The 20,101-nt window shown below is 41.5% G+C and overlaps 1 protein-coding gene across 1 annotated transcript in view; it reads left to right on the plus strand.

Annotated features, from left to right (window-relative positions):
• LOC308051458 (Golgi phosphoprotein 3-like) overlaps window positions 1-20,101 on the plus strand; it is a gene marked incomplete at its 3' end in the record, with an annotated part of 50,884 nt that overhangs the window by 16,228 nt on the left and 14,555 nt on the right. The window contains exon 2 of the mRNA XM_080361895.1: window positions 2,153-2,284. Coding sequence (XP_080218021.1) covers window positions 2,153-2,284 — 132 coding nt within the window. The remainder of the gene's footprint in view (window positions 1-2,152; window positions 2,285-20,101) is intronic.

Here is a 20,101-nt window from a genome sequence, read left to right on the forward strand (position 1 = left end):
GGAGGAGGTAGGGAATTCCAGAGTAAAATTAAGCCTGGGAAGAAGGGAAGGGGTGGGAGGAAGGTGTTTTTAAGATCTAATTATTATTTCTCATTTTCCTGCTCTGATTTGATTTGCAATAAATTAAATTATTTTTTTTTCCCAAGTCAAGTCTGTTTTGCCCATGATGGTAATTAGTGAGTGATCTCTCCCTGTCCTTATATTGAACCACAAGCCTTTTGTCATGTTTTCTCCATGTTTTCTCTCCCCTGTCGAGCTGAGGAAGGGGAGTGACAGAGCAGCTTTGGTGGGCATCTGGTGTCTCGCCAGGGTCAACCCACCACAACACACATCAAGTTTTAGAAATATATGTTTTCAAAGGATTTAAATGACAAAATAGCATCTGTTCCAAATATTTGCTTGAAAACTTTTGTCCTTTGGTTTACTGTATTCAAGCTGAAAAATCTGTTCTGTGGTTTGTACTGATTGCCACATTTGTGTTTGGACTTTAAATTTCCAATATACTCCATATTTTATGTAATATAGATTTTTCAGGTTATTATTATTTAATTGGTGCCATATTGTTTATGGATGTAAAATCATGTTAATATTTCTCAGGTAACTCAAATAAACATGTATGATGTCAGTAATGCTATCCCACCCAACTCAGTGGGGTAAAGGCAGAGTTCACTTTTAAATACTCTGTGTGGTAACTGGGAGTAACAACAATTACTCAAGAGGTTTAATTAGATCACAAATTTACTTAAAACTCAGTGGAATTACAGCGAAATTTGGCTTGGCAAAAACTTGTAACTATATCATAAAACTTAACAAGACTTCAACAACGAAGCTCACAACAATATTACCCTTGTGTGCCCAGAATAAATTGAGAAAGAGAGAGAAAAGAGATAAAGATATCAGAAGAGAGGTAAGATTTCACCACTCCAGAGGTCAGTCCATCCAGCGACAATCTCTGCATTTTTCTTGGGGTGGTGGGTACCACACAATGCAACACAAAACACAGTGTCCCGAGTGAGGAGTTTTTTATACTTCAGTTCATTTGCACGTGAAATAGGAGAGGGCAGCTCATCTCCTCCCTCTGCTCACTCCTCATGCTAATTAAGGAGATTGTCCCAGAAGTGAGTTGGTTGGACCTCTAGGGCTAGCTGGTGATTCATGATTTCCCCTTAGCTGGTTGGTCATAGCTGAATGACCCTGTTTTTGTTCAAGCCCAATTAATGAGGTAGGCCTCAAGGAAGAGATACAGTCCTGCCTCCACAGCACTTATCTCTTCCTTCCTGCCAGAAGTTGCAAAAAACAGCTGTTTAAGGCGTATGTGTACACATATGCAGGCACATCGCAAGAAGAGCCAGAGGCCACGAATGCATTGCAAAAAGCAAGTTTTATTTTAGTTACCTCTCTACTGGGGGATCTCTGAAGCCACACCTAAGCTCCCAGGCAGAGGTGACACCAGTGGGGATGCAGGTGCTGGTAAATTCAGCCCTGCTGGAAGATCACCGGGCCTGCTGAGCTCGCCTGTATTTCAATGCTTCAGGCAGGCGCAGCCTCCTGCTCTTTCTCACAACAAAGCAGGAATCTTAGACATAGTGATAAGGTGCCTAGAGTTTCTCACAGGCCTATGTTATCTAACACAGAGGTTCTACTCATCAAGCACACAAGGTCAGTAAAACAATTAGTGTGATGTGTGTGCTTTTTCTATAGACTGGTGCAAGTCACTTGAGTGTATTTACATTTAACTAATCTCCTCGCCAAATCTTCCGCTATATCCCCATACAGCGTAACAAGGTGCATACCATGTCCATCACAAATGCCAAATGCCTGATGTCTTAATAATGATATGTTTATTTTGACTCCATATAAGCTATATATCTCGAAGTTCTTGATATCTTGCTGTTTTGTTTTGTTTTGTTTTGTTTTGTTTCACTTTCCTGAAGTTTCTCTGCTCTTCAAAGAGCAGAGACTAAGTGTCGAAACTAATAGGGGATGAGTCTGTTTTCTCTTTCGTGTTTTCAATACAGGAATGGTAGTTGACTGGTTATGCTACTTCAAAAGTATATGAGGGCCAGAGAACTGCTTAGAGAATGCAGTAAGCCTATTTTTCTATTTGCTTTTGGGTGGAGATGGAAACATCTTACTGTCTCATTCTTCACAGGGTTACACATCATTCTGGAATGATTGCATCTCCTCAGGATTGCGTGGCTGTATGTTAATCGAATTGGCATTGCGAGGGCGTCTTCAGTTAGAAGCTTATGGAATGAGGCGCAAAAGTCTATTAACGAGAAAGGTAAGTGAAGGAAAATGGTCACATTTACTTTTTTGTCATGCTCCAGGCAATACAGTAGCTGTAAATTACAACTGATTGTAAGAAAAAGATATATTCTTTTTCTTTATATGGAGATAGAGATTCTGAGTAGTGACTTAAGATGGAGAGAGTTATTACCCAAAGAGTTTAAACAATGAGCTGAACTGTCCTGTAAAATCTTCTGTACTTGTTTTCTGCTCCTGTTTGTTCTTTTGATGTGTTCCTGCTGCTGTTGGAAACCTTGCACAAACAGTTGGCAGTGGTTCTGACCAGGATGTGGTGGCAGCGATTGCTGCTGAGAGTCAGTAGCACCAGTTGTAATCTCCTGAAGGAAATGGGTTTTGCAGTGTTGGTGAGATGTGAGCTGGGCCTGAGTGGGATGGCTAACTGACAGCCTGCCAGATGTATCCTGCAAGTCACCAGTTTAATTCTGGTGTACACAGTATTGCAGTTAGTGCTTGCAGTGTATGGGAAGGAAACGATCCTTGTACCTTGGGCCCCTGAGAACACAGAACTGTATCTAGTTAAAGCATGTGTCTAGTGTGTTAAATTTGTTGTGTTGTTGCTAAAAATGTGAGTTCATTCCCGGTATGCAATGAGCCAATCTTATACACAGAGATGAGATATTGTTTATTACAGAGTTGCACAAGTCTGGATGCTGAAACAAAGACAGCATACATCAACACAATGTTACAGTCATTTTATACAAAATCTTAACAGTACATGCACACCCTCAGGGCAGTCCTGAAGGGCTGATTGGTTACACATTTGCATATTGGTTACACAATCATTTTACCACTACACATACTCCCTGAGGAGGGGGTCTCAGGCTGGGCCTGGGTCTTCCCTCCTGGGGGTGTGATTTTTAGTATTATAATGAGCAAAGTTCAACAGCCTTTATCCAACAGTCTTGAGATGTATGTTAAAACAAGACTCCACTAATTTTACAGGTTCCAGGATGTCTAAGCTACAAGGACAGGAATTTCTGATAAGGAGTTCCTCCAATCACTCTTATCCTTGTTCTGCTTTTCTTAAGGCTAACAACTTCTACAAGATCAGCCTAACCCAAACTCTGTGCACATATTTTACAAAGTCTGGGCAACAGCTGTACTCACCGACCTTTAAGATGGATAATTTTTTAAGGTTGTTTATGGAATTAGGCTGAAGATTTGAGGTGCCTTAATTTATTACTTTTGCTACTGGATTTTTTTCCTTAATAGAAAATGTGCAAGTCACACTGAAGAATTTTTACTTCATCAGCATTAGAGGAGACTTGTAAAATAAGTTTATTGAAAACATGGTCAAATGTTGTCTGTCACAAATAAATTATATTTTATGGCACATTTCCCTGTCACTTGTTAAATTTTTTAAAGGAAACCTTACAAATTCCCCAACCTTCTCCGAGCTTCCTCCTCTTCTGAAGAACTGAACCTCTGTTCAGACATACAGGTCCTACTTTCAGCTTCATTTAAGCATATTCAGCATTGATTAGTTTGCAAATTTTCTTTGTCCTCCAAAGCTTTTGGCTCCTTAGGCATTCAGGAATGTTCTTTAGCAGTTATTTTCATTCTACACAAACCTTGTCAGCTTGCTCTAACTGAAATTTTAACTGTGTCTTTTTTTTAGGAAATGGAAAAATAACTTCAATAAAAAATAGAAGCAAAATTATTGTTTTCCTTTATTGAATTTTATTAGGTTGATACAAAAGTAATTATGGTTTTGGACCGTGGATTTTAAATCATTATAACTAGGTTTAAACACATCTTTATTAATCAAAATAAGAATCATTACAGTCAACACAGTTTTGACAATGAGAAATAAGTTTGTTTATTCCTGCAGCATAAAAATCTGTGCTTCAGGATTCAACAAACTCTTGGAAAGCATTTTCTGCAGCCTGCTGGTTGTGGAAGTATTTTCCCTGCAAAAAGTTGTTGTAACAAGCAGTTCCGAGAAATGTTTATTCATTAAAGCTTCTGGAGATGTTTGTTTGAGAAGTGTTTGTATGCTTACTTGCTTTGTCCTGCTTGATGTATTTACCTAACAAGGAGATGTTTGTTTGAGTTCTTACTTGTTTTGTCCTGCTTGATGTATTTACCTAACAAGGAGATGTTTGTTTGAGTTCTTACTTGTTTTGTCCTGCTTGATGTATTTACCTAACAAGGAGATGTTTGTTTGAGTTCTTACTTGTTTTGTCCTGCTTGATGTATTTACCTAACAAGGAGATGTTTGTTTGAGTTCTTACTTGCTTTGTTCTGCTTGATGTATTTACCTCATAAGTAACCAAAGAAACTGGCTACACAGCAGTCAATGCCCACATGATACGAGCCTTCAACATGAGTGAAAAGTTACACCTGGAAGCTGTGGACCAGAGATGGGCTTTAAAACCCAGAGAACTGAATTAGCTGGTGCGCGTGCCGCAAGGGAGACTGAGGTCTCTAGGCCGCACCCAGCGCTGTCTTTGCTTATTGCTTGATTAGAAATAAAACTTTTGTTACTTACAAGACTAAGTCCAAATTTATTACAATTTGATGCTGTGACTCGGATGAAGGATATTCGGCGGCGATCCTTTTTGAGGGAGGCGCCCCGCTTCTTTTTCTAGCGGCCCTTGGAGGATTTTGTCACCACCCTTCACCGACAAACCTTCTAAATTGCAATAAGCAAAGTAAATGCCGGCAGCCCCTTAAACTTTGTGCACGAAGATCCGAGTGAAGACGCAGGACGCGTGAGTATAGGCCGGATTTCCACTCGGTTAGGGCTGGGTTTCCTGGGGTACGACGACTGAGACGTCCAGTTGCGGACGAAGTGAGTGCGGACCCTCCAGTAGTGCAGTTCTCGTAGCCCGCGAGGGAGCGAGTCACGAACGAGGGGAGCGTGTGTGAGTGTGCGTGAGTGTACCCTGGAAGATGGGACAGAAGAAAAGTAGACCTTCTGGTCCCATGGGTGGGGATTCGCAAGCGAAACTTCCGCCAATCCCCCAGGATAGTCCACTAGGATTGATGATTAAATATTGGAATGATTACCCCTCTAGACAGGGTAAGAGTAAAATAAAAATGATACGCTATTGTATGGTAGTTTGGGGTGGTAAGGAAATTCGTAAGGACCACCTGTTTTGGCCAGTGTTCGGATCCTTTGAGGATTGGATTTGCCAAGCCTTGAACCTTTACGTTAACTCAAAGGAACCGTTTAGTCAAGAGGAGAGCGATTATGCACGCTTATGGATAGGGTCAGAGACTAGGATCAATCTGTATCCATTAAAAGAAAAGGGGGATAAGAGGCACAATAAACAAAGAAACAAGCGGCATGAGGAAGAAATTCCCGTAGCACCCCCACCTTATGTGCCGCCACCACCACCCCCGGTGCCGGCCCCTAGTCCAAATGCTCCACCGCTGGCACCGAACCTGGAGGAAATGGACCTTAGTCAACCCACAGGACCCATCACTTGTAGTAAGACTAGACAGCAGCAGTACCAGATGACGGGACAATTATATCCATTGCGAGAAATTGCGATGGGAGGTCCACAAGCGGGAATGGGGTATGTGGCAGTGCCCCTCAATTCTGGAGACGTCAGAGATTTTAAAAAGGAAATGGGGAGTCTATTAGAGGACCCGCTAGGAGTAGCAGAGCGGGTTGATCAATTCTTAGGACCTAATACATATACGTGGGATGAACTGCAAGCAATCATAGGAATATTATTTACTGACGAAGAGAGGGGAATGATCCGTAGAGCCGGTATGCGAATCTGGGATGAACAGCATCAACAGGGTCCTGCAGCCGACACTAAATGGCCGCTGCAAAGGCCCGACTGGAATAACCAGGACCCATTACACAGAGGTCACATGCAAGATCTGAGGACTATATCAGTCCAGGGTATTAGAGAATCTGTACCGAGGGGGCAGAACATTGGAAGGGTGTTTAGTGAACACCAGAAAAAAGATGAAACGCCCACAGAATGGCTAGAACGGCTTAGAAAGAATTTACAGTTATACTCGGGATTAGATCCCAGTACCCCTGTAGGGGAAGCGTTGTTAAAAACGCAAATTTGTAGCAAAATCCTGGACAGATATTCGGAAGAAACTGGAAAAACTTGAGGACTGGCAAAATCGTGGATTAGATGAACTACTAAGGGAAGCTCAGAAAGTGTATGTCAGGAGAGAGGATGAAAAAGAGCGGAGGACTGTACGAATGATGGTTGCAGCAGTCAGAGAAGGTACAGCTCAGAAATCCAAAGATCGAAGGGCAGAGTATAAGGGGCCTAGTCCTAAGACAAGACCCCTTAATAGCGAGACTATAATGGAATGGGGTGAGCTGATAGAATGTTTTTACTGTGGAAAGAAAGGGCACATTAAGCGGAACTGTAGGAAGAAAATGGCGGATGAGAAAATGTTTAAAGTGGAATAGGGGTGTCAGGGGCTCTTTTTGCTGGGGACCCAAAAAGGAACAGAGCCCTTGATAAAATTGAAAGTGGGCCCCCAGCAGCAAGAAATTGAATTTCTTGTCAATTCCGGGGCAGAGCGATCTACCATACAAGCCTTGCCCAGGGGATGCAAAATATCCTCCGACACCATGCAAGTAATTGGGGCAAAAGGGGAGCCATTTCGTGTTCCCGTTATAAAGGGGGTAATTATCAAAACCGACTCCAAAATAGGAGTGGGAAATTTGCTTTTAGTTCCAGAAGCTGAATATAATCTCTTGGGGCGGGATTTAATAATCGAATTGGGTATCAATTTAGAAGTAATAGGGAAAGAAATTCGGATAAGATTATGTCCCCTCAAAGTGGAAGACGAGAATAAAATTAATCCTGAAGTGTGGTATACGGAGGATTGAGTAGGGAAACTGAACATAACGCCCTTTAAAGTTAAAATCTCTAGCCCAGAAATACCCATTCGGGTAAGACAATATCCAATATCTGAAGAAGGTCGAAGGGGGTTGAAACCAGAAATAGAGAGATTGTTAGAAAAAGGCTTGCTTGAACCTTGCATGTCTCCTTTTAACACCCCCATTTTACCTGTAAAAAAAAAAGATGGGAAATGGAGGCTGGTACATGACCTGAGGGAGATAAACAAAAGGACTGTGAGTTGATTTCCTGTAGTAGCTAACCCGTATACCCTCCTGAGTCATCTAAGCCCGGATGATAAGTGGTATAGTGTAATAGACTTAAAGGATGCCTTCTGGGCTTGCCCATTGGATGAGGAAAGTCGAAATTATTTTGCCTTTGAGTGGGAGGACCCAGATACTCATAGAAAACAACAGTTACGCTGAACTGTACTTCCTCAAGGGTTTACGGAGTCGCCCAACTTGCTTGGGCAAGCTTTAGAACAAATTTTACAGGAATACGAACGTAGCCCTGAAGTGGTACTAATACAGTATGTGGACGATCTATTGTTGGCAGGGCAGGATGAGGAGGAGGTTAGACAAGAGAGTATAAGGTTATTAAATTTCCTTAGTTTACAGGGACTCAAGGTATCAAAAAGTAAACTTCAGTTTGTCGAACAAGAAGTAAAATATCTGGGGCACTATTTAAGCAGGGGGACCAAACATTTAGACCCGGAAAAAATAAAAGGGATCCTGTCATTACCGGCCCCAAAGTCTAAGAGGCAGATAAGACAAATATTAGGACTGACTGGATACTGCAGACATTGGATCGAAAACTATACAAAGAAAGTGAAATTTTTGTACGAAAAACTAACACAGGAAAAATTAGTACAATGGACAGAACAAGATGAGGAACAACTGAACGATATTAAGAAAGAACTGGTGAGTGCCCCTGTGTTAAGTCTACTAGCCACACAAAAGCCGTTTTATTTATTTACTAATGTGGACTCAGGAACTGCATATGGAGTATTAGGGCGGGAGTGGGCTGGACATAAAAAACCAGTAGCCTACCTATCCAAATTGTTAGACCTCGTTAGTAGGGGTTGGCCTACATGTTTACAGGCAATAGTATCAGCTGCATTATTAGTGGAAGAAACACAGAAAATAACATTTGGAGGGGAACTGCATGTATTAACACCGCACAATATACGAGGGGTGCTGCAACAAAAATCCGAAAAATGGATAACGGATTCTAGGTTATTAAAATATGAAAGTATTCTAATTGAATTCCCAAAATTGACTTTGGAAAGCACCTCTTTACAGAACCCCGCACAATTCCTATACGGAGAACCTAGTGTAGAATTGACACATAATTGTTTGCAAGTAATTGAAGAACAAACCAAAATAAGACCTGATCTAGAAGAGGAAGAGTTATCAGAAGGAGAAAAATTATTTGTAGATGTCTCCTCCCGGGTGGTGGAAGGAAAGCGAAAGTCAGGATATGCAATAATAAATGGGAAAACCAATGAAATCCTAGAATCAGGACCACTAAACCCTGGATGGTCTGCACAAGCTTGCGAATTATATGCTGTTCTAAGAGCCTTGCAATTAATTGGCACGGGTAGCGGGATTATATACACAGACTCAAAGTATGCATTTGGAGTAGTACATACATTTGGCAAAATATGGGAAGAACAAGGACTGATAAATTCACAAGGGAAAAATCTAATACATCAAGGACTGATTGTACAAATCTTGCAAGAAATAAGAAAACCTAGAGCAATAGCAGTGGTTCATGTAAAGGGGCTCCAGAAAGGTCTGAATCCCATTATTAGGGGAAATAACCTTGCAGACGAAGAAGCAAGAAAGGCAGCCTTATTACATCTTAAGAGATTGACTTGTGAGATTCCAGACCCAAAGGAACTAAGAAAAGACTGCCCAAACTGTGGGCAAGGGACGATGTGGGAAAATGATTACCCTTGCTATGAATGTTGGAAAGAATTTAATGTAGACGCCATTCCATGCACCTGCCTAGGCCTAAGAGATAAATGGTGTCCCAGTCATCCGGGCATATACGTTTTTAGCACTGTAGAACAAGAGAAGCTTGCTAAATTAGGAGCAAAGCAGCAAGGCAAACAGTGGAAGCTAAAAGATGGGAGGGAAGTAGTTCCAAAAGTAACTGCAATTAGTATAATGAACAGATTACATGATATCACACATTGGGGAACGCAGGCATTAGTAGATCAATTTGCTACAAAGTATGCTTGTATAGGAGCATACAATATAGCAAAACGAATTGTTGAAAAGTGCCTCACCTGTCAGCGAGTGAATAAACAGCAAATAAAGAAACGAGTTCCCGGTGGGAGGGAACTCACATTTCGACCGTTCTCAAAAATACAAATTGATTTTACAGAACTACCAAAGGTCGGACGTTACTGTTATTTGTTGATGCTAGTAGACCACCTTACACACTTTGTGGAGGCATTCCCAACAGCTAGAGCTACTGCACGTACAATAGCAAAAATACTGTTAGAAGAAATAATTCCCCGATATGGAATAATTGAAGCCATTGATTCCGACCGGGGCCCACACTTTGCATCAAAGATTATTACAGAGACCTTCCAGGCACTAGGTACCAATTGGCAATATCATACTCCATGGCATCCACAGAGTTCAGGAAGAGTAGAACGAATGAATGGAGAGATAAAGAAACAACTCACAAAACTGATGATAGAAACCAAAATGTCATGGGTAAAGTGTTTGCCCTTAGCACTATTAAATATAAGAATGCAGCCGAGAACAGACCTTGGGATCTCACCTTTCGAGATGTTATATGATATGCCCTATGATTTAGAAATACCACAGGACCACCCAGAAATAAAGGATTTCCAAATAAAGAATTATCTAATACAGTTATTAAAGCGAAGAAAATACCTTTGGGAAAAAGGATTAGTGGTACAACGACCGCCCTTAGACATAAAAATACATACTCTAGAACCTGGAGATAAAGTGCTTATAAAGACCTGGAAGGAGGCATCACTAACCCCTCGATGGGAGGGACCTTATGTTGTTTTACTCACTACAGAAACAGCTATTCAGACCGCTGAGAAGGGGTGGACACACGCCAGTCAAGTGAAAGGCCCGATCAAGACCGACACGTGGACTGCAGAATCCACAGAGGACTCTTTAAGGATTAAACTGAGGAAGCAATAAATGGACTTGGACTTACCAACCTGTATCGTGCAAGTACAGAAAAACGATAAAGCTGATTATAAATACCCTATTTGTAAGGATTATAATGTTAAATGTGATAACATAGGTTGCAACTGTTATCCTTTTGTATGCTTTAAATGCACAGTGTGCCAGGAAAACTGGTGGTTGCATTGCCTAGACGGTATTCCCCCTCGAGGAACTTGTGATCAGTGTTATTCAACTGAATGAGAAATTACTGAATTAGCATTAAAACTTAAAGTCTTACGAGGAGAAATCGAGACTGAAGATCCTAGTTGGTGGAACATATATGTCTATGGAGTACAACCTGAACGGTTTTGTTTCCACCATAATGAGCCAGCTCCTCTGAAATTACACATAGTACAAGTGTGCTGTTGAACCACTGTAGAAGAAATAACGTGCCATTCCCCCTTGGTAAAAAGCTGCAACTGGGAAGCTTACAAGCGACGGTGCAGTTGCCAGAAACATTCGGGGCCTCCTGAAGAATATTCTTGCTGCCGAGAAGATGGTTTACCCCGTGGCTCGAAGCAACCGAGTCGATGGGCGAGGCAGAGGAATAACACAAAGTGGGGGCAAAAACCCAAATGGAATTGTGCAGCAATGTTGGGAGAACTACCCCAGTGCTAGGCAGCACAACAAATTGCAAAATCAAAGCAAGCTGAACCTAGGCAAATGCAACCCCACCTGGTATGCTGTATTAATATTATTACTAACGGCCAGTAATGGGGAGTCAGCACATAGACCATACAAATGGACCCTAATTCAGGTAGAAGAGAGCCGAGTGATTAAAGAGAATATTACAGTAGGATCCCCTAGTTTTTCTGTAACCCTTTGTCAGTTAGCACCTATACAACCATGCTTAGATCAAAAAGGTTTGTCCCTCTTCCAATCCAGGGAAGAGTTACTGCAACTATCCTAATGAGTATTATTGTGCATATTGGGGTTGTGAGACAATTGCTTCAGACTGGAAACCGGTTGTGCGAGATAAGTTTTTGAATATAACCTGGGGGCCCAGCGGTTGCCAACCTCCTAAGCGAGACTCAAGCGGAGGTACAATAAACCCAGGTAGTTGTACACATTTGACACTCACAGCCCTGCAACCAGAGGACCAAGGATGGATACTAGGAAAAATTTGTGGAGTCAGGTATTGGGAACCAGGAAAGGATCGAGGAGGGCTCATAAAAATCCAGAAGGAACCTGGGCCTGAAGAAAGAGCCCAACCAATAGGTCCCAATGTAGTAATAACAAGAGCCCAACCAATAGGTCCCAATGTAGTAATAACCGAAGAATTAGAAATTAACAAGACAATAACAGATGGTCGTGAAAACACACAAGACTCTAATACTAACGAAAATTCACTTTGGACCCTAATGAATGCAAGTTATCAGGTTATCAACAGGACCTATCCAAATTTAACGCTAGAATGTTGGTTGTGTTTTGATCCAAAACCGCCATACGTTGAGGCCATTGGGCTCGGAGCAACACCTAAACTCGCCAATGGAACAAATCCTGACTCTTGTAAATGGAGTAATGAGACCCAGGGAATCTCATTGCAGCAAGTGCGGGGTAAGGGGATATGCATTGGTAAGGTACCCCCTGAAAAACAACACCTGTGCATGAACAGAACACGCACCGGTCAATGGATAACGAGAATTAGGAGGCCCAGCGATTGGATAATACCAGTTAATAACTCTAAGTGAATATGTTCAAAAAGCGGGCTCACGCCCTGTGTTTCCATGAAATATATAAAACTATTAGAAGAGTTTTGCATGCAAGTGGTAGTTATTCCTAAAATTACCTATCACCCAAAGGGATATGAAGAAATCGTGGTAACTCACCAGTTAGTAAAAAGAGAACCAGTCACTGCCATAACTGTAGGCGCCCTACTAGCCCTTAGTGCGGCAGATGCAGGATCCGGCATCGCCTCAATAGTAAGTCAGAACCACCAATTTGCAGCACTAAGGGTGGCCGTTGATGAGGACCTGTTAAGGATAGAGCAATCTATAAGTGCGCTAGAAAAATCGGTAAGATCTCTGTCTGAAGTAGTCTTACAGAATCGACGAGGTTTGGACCTACTATTTCTTAAGGAAGGAGGACTTTGTGCGGCTTTAAGGGAAGAGTGTTGTGTATATGCCGATCACACAGGACTAGTAAGAGACACAATGAATAAACTACGAGAAAATATAGAAAAATGAAAAAAAGAATATGAATCTCGGCAGAGCTGGTATGAGAACTGGTTCAGACAATCACCCTGGCTTACAACCCTCTTATCCACTATAGCAGGACCACTGATTCTTTTAATCCTAGTATTAACATTCGGACCTGGTATCTTAAATAAAGTAATATGAACGTGAAAGGCAGACTAGAAGCCGCTCACTTGATGTTGATTGAGGCAAAATATGAGAAATTGCATGATCAAAACGACACCGAATTATTAGTATTAAGTGGTCAAGAGTTGCAACGCTTTAACGAACAAAATAAGTAAAAAAATAGAAAAGGGGGAAATTGTAACAAGCAGTTCCGAGAAATGTTTGTTCATTAAAGCTCCTGGAGATGTTTGTTTGAGTTCTGAGAAGTGTTTGTATGCTTACTTGCTTTGTCCTGCTTGATGTATTTACCTAACAAGGAGATGTTTGTTTGAGTTCTTACTTGCTTTGTCCTGCTTGATGTATTTACCTAACAAGGAGATGTTTGTTTGAGTTCTTACTTGCTTTGTCCTGCTTGATGTATTTACCTAACAAGGAGATGTTTGTTTGAGTTCTTACTTGTTTTGTCCTGCTTGATGTATTTACCTAACAAGGAGATGTTTGTTTGAGTTCTTACTTGTTTTGTCCTGCTTGATGTATTTACCTAACAAGGAGATGTTTGTTTGAGTTCTTACTTGCTTTGTTCTGCTTGATGTATTTACCTCATAAGTAACCAAAGTAAGGCGATTGAAACTGGCTACACAGCAGTCAATGCCCACATGATAAGAGCCTTCAACATGAGTGAAAAGTTACACCTGGAAGCTGTGGACCAGAGATGGGCTTTAAAACCCAGAGAACTGAATTAGCTGGTGCGCGTGCCGCAAGGGAGACTGAGGTCTCTAGGCCGCACCCAGCGCTGTCTTTGCTTATTGCTTGATTAGAAATAAAACTTTTGTTACTTACAAGACTAATTCCAAATTTATTACAGTTGTCAAGATGCTTGAAGAAGTGGTAGTCAGTTAGCGAGAGGTCATGTGAATATGGCAGATGAGGCAAAAGTTTGTAGCCCAATTCATTCAACTTTTGAAGCATTGGTTGTGTGATGTGTGGTCAGTCATTGTCTTGGAGAAGAATTGGGCCCTTTCTGTTGACTGATGCCGGCTGCAGGCATTGCAGTTTTCGGTGCATCTCATTGATTTGCTGAGCATACTTCTCAGATGGAATGGTTTTGCTGGCATTCCGAAAGCTGTAGTGGATCAGAGCAGCAGCAGATCACCAAACAGTGACTATGACCTTTTTTTGGTGCAAGTTTGGCTTTGGGAAGTGCTTTGGAGGTTCTTCTCGGTGCAACCACCGAGCTGGTTGTTGCTGGTTGTCGTGTAAAATCCACTTTTTGTCGCATGTCACAATCCAGTCAAGAAATGGTTCATTGTTTTTGTGTAGAATAAGAGAAGACAACACTTCAAAATGATGGGATTTTTTGATTTTCGGTCAGCTCCCGAGGCACACACTTATCGAGCTTTTTCACCTTTCCAGTTTGCTTCAAATGCCGAACAACTGTAGAATGTTTGACGTTGAGTTCTTCAGCAACTTCTTGTGTAGTTGTAAGAGGATCAGCTTCTGTGATTGCTCTCAATTGGTTGTTGTCAACTTCTGATGGCTGGCCACTATGCTCCTCATCTTCCAGGCTCTCATCTCCCTTGCAAAACTTGAACCACTACTGCATTGTATGTTTGTTAGCAGTTCCTGGGCCAAATGCGTTGTTGATATTGCGCATTGTCTCTGCTGCTTTATGACCCATTTTGAACTCAAATAAGAAAATTGCTTGAATTTGTTTTTTGTCTAACATGATTTCCATAGTTTAAACATAAAATATAAATATAAAATCAACAGCAAGTAATAAGCCAGTATAAAAAAAAAAACACCAGAAATCAAGAAAAGCACATTAAAATGATGTGTTTTTACTGTAAATCGGCCTAATAAAAAATATTCTAAACCCAAAATTTGCAGTTTTAAAAGCAACCATCCTTTATTGGTGGGCGACCAACCCCAGGGGATCCATCCTCATAGTGGGGGGCAGAAGAAGCTCCAGGCACAGGTTATATCCACGCAGATCATACATATCCATTACATTTCCAAGAAATCCATTGCACATGCATTACATTCCTTTGTTATTCGGCTTGTAACCTGCTAGTGCTGGTGTCGCCACCTTATCTTTTGAGAGCAAGGGCATTGTCTCCTAACCTTCTCCTGCTTATTTTAACAAATACCATTCTTGTGACTGAACGCCTAATAAGTGCCTAAAATCTAACATCTGTGACCCTTATTCTTATTAACTTAGTAAATGCCTAAAATCTATGACTCTTATTCATATAGACTTATTTTATTACTAATTGCTGTATCAGTATAACGTAACCACATTTATTTAAGAGTGTATTCCAATATCAAATGGCAAATTTCAGCAATGCAAAAACCACAATTACTTTTGCACCAACCTAATATCATGTGATTTTTGGTGGTGGGTTGGTGGGTTTGTTTCTTTTTCTTTTTCTTCCCCCCCCCCCCCCCCATTGTTTAAGGAGAGCTAAAAGCTACCTAATATTAAATGCTTTGTTCTTTTTGCTGTTTTAGGGCAATTAAGAGATTTATTTTTGTAGGCAGGAGGGTTCTATGAAAAAGACTTAATATAAAATTCAAATGAAGATTGATTTCTGCTTAAGGAATTTCTTGCAAATAAAATCCCATACTACTGATATATATGATGTTTCTTTTCCTCTTGCCCCAGTTATCTCAATTTAGAAATCCTTCTCATGAATGACTTGTGTTGTTTTATAGCATATTTGAAGTCTTGCATTAACACTAAATTTTGGTCTCATTTCTGTGTTTGCTAGATTTAATTGTCTCAACTCTACCAAGTGTCCCCCTTGTTTCCCTTTTGCAGGCTTTGCTCCCCTTGCCCTCAGCTTTCTCTGTGAATTAAATATTATGCTTAGTGAGTGGAATGAACATCCAAGATTGTGATTCAGCAAGGTTTCTGCCTCTCAGGCTAGCCCTTCTCCCTCCCCCATTCTGTGACTTTGTGGAAAGGTAAAATCTCATTAAAACTAAAGCTTTGATTTGTGACTCAAAACCCTGTATCTTCAAGCCATGGTCTGAAGGGAGGAATTTAGGCTTTAGTTACTTGTGCTGCAGCTGAGAAGGGTAGTCCTGTCTTTGCAAAGAGGTTTATTATTGGAGTCTCTTAGGTTGTTACTAGTGTTTGTGCAACCTTATCAGGTAACCACTCTGACTGAAAACTAGTTCACTTCTTTGATCAGTTTAGGTTGTATTTGAATAACTTTCTTGATCTTGTCATCAGATGTGGCACAAGTGAGACTGCTGGCACAAGAGATAAGATGAAAATAAGAAGAGGGTAGAATTAGTTCTTTGGGCAGTAGTACAGATTTATAACCAGCTAATGGTGGCCTTGTCACACAGCTGACTGAAAAGATTGCTAGCTACAAAGTTTTCTACTTCAAGCATTAAATCAGGTGGATCTTGGCTGATTATTTTTTCCAGTTTCTAAGACACAACTTCAGAAGTGATCAAGATGCATGAAATCCATGCTTGAATGCCATAGAGAGACAAATGAGACTGAGAAACAGGCAGATAAGGACTAATGAACATTAGCGAAACTTCTGAAAGTTCCTGAGATCAGCTAATCAGAGGCAGTTTGGCAGGTCCTGATTAAGCAAAATCTTCAAGGTACAGAGAAGCCTTTTTTTTTTTTCTCTCACTTTCGTTCTCGAGAGACCCAGAAGCTCCCGGACGTGGAGTGGGTGTTACCGCAGCGAGGGCAATCATTCCCCTGCCCCTTCTCTTGAAAAAGCCTCCAGGAGGCAAGGCTGCCTTCCTGTGTAACCTCATCTAGGTGTTCCTGCTCCGGCAGGGGGATTGGATGAGCTGATCTTTCGAGATCCCTTCCAATCCCTGACATTCTGTGATTCTGTGATTTTATGTTGCAACATCCTTGTAAATTTAGCTTCAGAGCATATAATCATTGCATAATTTTGTAGTTCTATCTGCTGGTATAACTTGTTTTTAAAACAAATATGTGAATGTTGAGGTTTATATATAAATAAAGTTATTGCTAAGACTAGTGGTTATAGAAGATAGAAAATGGTACTCTATGCTGCTTTATAGTCTCTGAAAGCAAAGCAAATAATTACAGTTCTTAAAAGACATCCCAACACATCCTTGGTGGATTACCTTCAGTATTTCATAGCTGACAATTCTAAGTGATGAATGCATGAGTGAAGTTTTGTATTAAAACTAAATAATGAAGTTTATTTAAAAATCAATGCAGGAGGTGCTCCATCTTTAGCATTGCTTATTTGCAAAGCTGCATTGTGGAAAATGAAAAATAAATATTCTGTATAATAGAAATGTCCCCAGCAATTGCATACAGGGCAAATCTAGTACATGATAAATCACTGAAAAACTGTAATAAAGAAATAGTATTTGCAATAAGGCTAAGGACCATAGTCTCTGAAGAACCAGGACCTTAGCTCATTTATTAATGACAGAGAAAAAATACCCCCTTGCAGATGATTAATCTTCTGTGATGATTCAATTCACAAGATCCCCAACCCACTCGATTTCCCGCTCTTCTTAGAATCATAGAATCATTTAGGCTGGAAAACACCATCGAGTCCAACTGTAAACTTAGCGCTGCCGAGTCCACCACTAAATTATGTCCCTAAGCACCACGTCTACATGTCTTTTAAATACTTCCAGGGATGGTGAATCAACCACTTCCCTGGGCAGCCTGTTCCAATGCTTGACAACCCTTTTGGTGAAGAAACTTTTCCTAATATCCAATCTAAACCTCCTGTGATGTAACCTGAGGCCATTTCCTCTTGTCCTATCACTTGTTACTTGGGAGAAGAGATTGACACTCTCCTTGCTACAACTTCCTTTCAGGTATTTGTAGCAACTGGTAAGGTCTCCCCTAAGCCTCCTTTTTTCCAGGCTAAACAACCCCAGTTCCCTCAGCCTCTCCTCATAAGACGTGCCCTCTAGACCCTTCACCAGCTTCATTGCCCTAGTTTGGGCACACTCCAGCACTGTCTTGTAGTGAGGGACCCAAAAGTGAACATGGTATTTGAGATGCAGTATCACCAGTGCTGAATACAGAGGGGCAATCGCTTCTCTAGTCCTGCTGGCTACACTATTCCTGATATAAGCCAGGATGCTGTTGGCCTTCTTGGCTACCTGGGTACACTGCTGTCTCATATTCAGGTGGCTGTTAATCAACACTCTCAGGTTCTTTTCCACCAGGCAGCTTTCCAGTCATTCTTCCCTGAGCCTGTAGCATTGCATGGGGTTGTTGTGACCCAAGTGCAGGACATGGCACTTAGCCTTGTTGAGTTTCATACAATTGGCTTTGGCCTGTTGACCCAGCCTGTCCAGATCCCTCTGTAGAGCCTTCCTACCCTCAAGCAGATCAACACTCTGACCCAACTTGGTGTCATTTGCAAACTTACTGAAGGTGGTGTTGATAAAGATATGTTACCATTTAGCCCTGGGCCAGCAGCCAAACAGCAAACAGCCACTGACTCTTGCCTTTCCTTGCCCAGGGGGAAGGGAAAAGGAAGAAAGACTCACGAGTTGAAATAGTGTCGAGGATTTAGGTTGCAGGGTGACAATAAAACCCTGGCAGATGTATTGTTAACCTCCTCTCTCCCCCACTTCCCCCTTTTGCCCCTCCCTCTCCCTCCTTCCCACTAAGGACAGGTGTTTGGGAGGGAAAGAAGAACAGAGAGAAGAGAGTTGGAAAAATTAACAATGTTTTACTAATGCTACTAATAAGAATAGAGAAAATAATACAAAATATACAAAACCAATCTTGAAAGTCTCAGCAACAGCAGAGCCAGCACGCAAAGTCCTGGATTGGACTCTGCAGCCAACCGGAGCTGGATTCAGTCTCTCACTAGACCTCAGTTCGCAGGGACGACTAGCAAGGTCCTCTCCTAATGTCAGCCATAAGCAGAAGGGAAAAGGAAGCAAAAGGGAAGGGCCAAGATCCTCGTGATCTCCCACTTTTATATGAAATATTCACATGAATGGAATGTTATACACAGTTGGTCAGTTTCTTGGTCACTTGTTTCTTGTTGCTCCTCTCGTGAGATGTGAATCTGTCCTTATCAATAACTTTGCATTCCATTGCTATGTTTACCAAAACATGTATGTGGTTCTCCAGGAAAATGCAGCTAATATGAAGGCTTTAGCTGACAGGCAAATTCACTAAAAGAAAAACTTGGGTTTTTTTAACAAAACCAGGACAAATAGAAACAGATTTATTTGAACAATAATAAAAGAAAAGGGCAATACTTAGCCACTGGAACATGTGCTCCCAGAAATGAACGCCATAGGGTGGACACTGCAAATACAGCTAGTCCGGTAAAAGGCAGAGATCAACAGCAGGCATGGGGCTGGTCCATGGATCTGGCAACGGGAGCAGAAGCAGGACCAGGACCCTTCGTGGACAGCTGCCATCAAAGAAGAGGGGCTATGTCCAGCAACTTCCTGCTTATATATGGAGTATAACATTCATGGTCAACTTGATCATCATTCTATGTGCTATCTCATTATGTTTCCTCCCAGAGGCTATCTTGCACCTTCAGCTGGACAGTTGAAAAGTCCTTCATCCCCTTGGCAACAGCCAAGATATCAGTGAGTTCTTACCTTCTTTTCATACCAAATCCCATATACTGGAAAGCTACAGGAAGAAAACATTAACTTTATCGCAGTATGCTATCTTATTATTCTCAACCTAAATCCAAAACAAAAGACCATGGTAGCTACGAAGAAGAAAATATTCTAACTACATGGAAAATTACCTCAATTCAGCTAACCCAGCACAAGATATTAAACAGAACTGGCTCCAGTACTGAGCCCTGGGGAACACCACTTGTGACCAGCTGCCAACTGGATTTGACTCCATTCACCACCACTCTTTGAGCTCAGCCATCCAACCAGTTTTTAACCCAGTGAAGAGCATGCCTGTTCAAGCCATGAGCAGTTGGCAGTTTCTCCAGGAGAATGCTGTGGGAAATGATGTTGAAGGCTTTACTAAAGTTCAGGTAGAACACATTCACAGCCTTTCCCTCATCGAATAATCAGGTCACCTTGTCATAGGAGATCAGGTTAGTCAATCAGGACGTGCCTTTCATAAACCCATGCTGATCACCTGGCTATCCTGTACATGCCGCATGATGGCACTCAAGATTATCTGCTCCATAATCTTCCCCAGCACCAAGGTCAGACTGACAGACCTGTAATTCCCTGGATCCTCCTTCTGTCCCTTGTTGTAGATGGGTGTCATATTTGCTAACCTCCAGTCAACTGGGACCTCCCTGCTTAGCCAGGAATGCTGATAAATGATGGAAAGTGGCTTGGTGAGCACTTCCACTAGCTCCCTCAGTGCCCTTGGGTGGATCCTATTCAGTCCCATAGACTTGCGTGTGTCTAAGTGTTGTAGCAGGTTGCTAACTATTTCCTCTTGGATTATGTGGGCTTTATTCTGCTC

Source organism: Nesoenas mayeri (genome assembly GCF_963082525.1).
Source record: "Nesoenas mayeri genome assembly, chromosome: W".
Lineage (NCBI taxonomy): Eukaryota > Metazoa > Chordata > Aves > Columbiformes > Columbidae > Nesoenas > Nesoenas mayeri.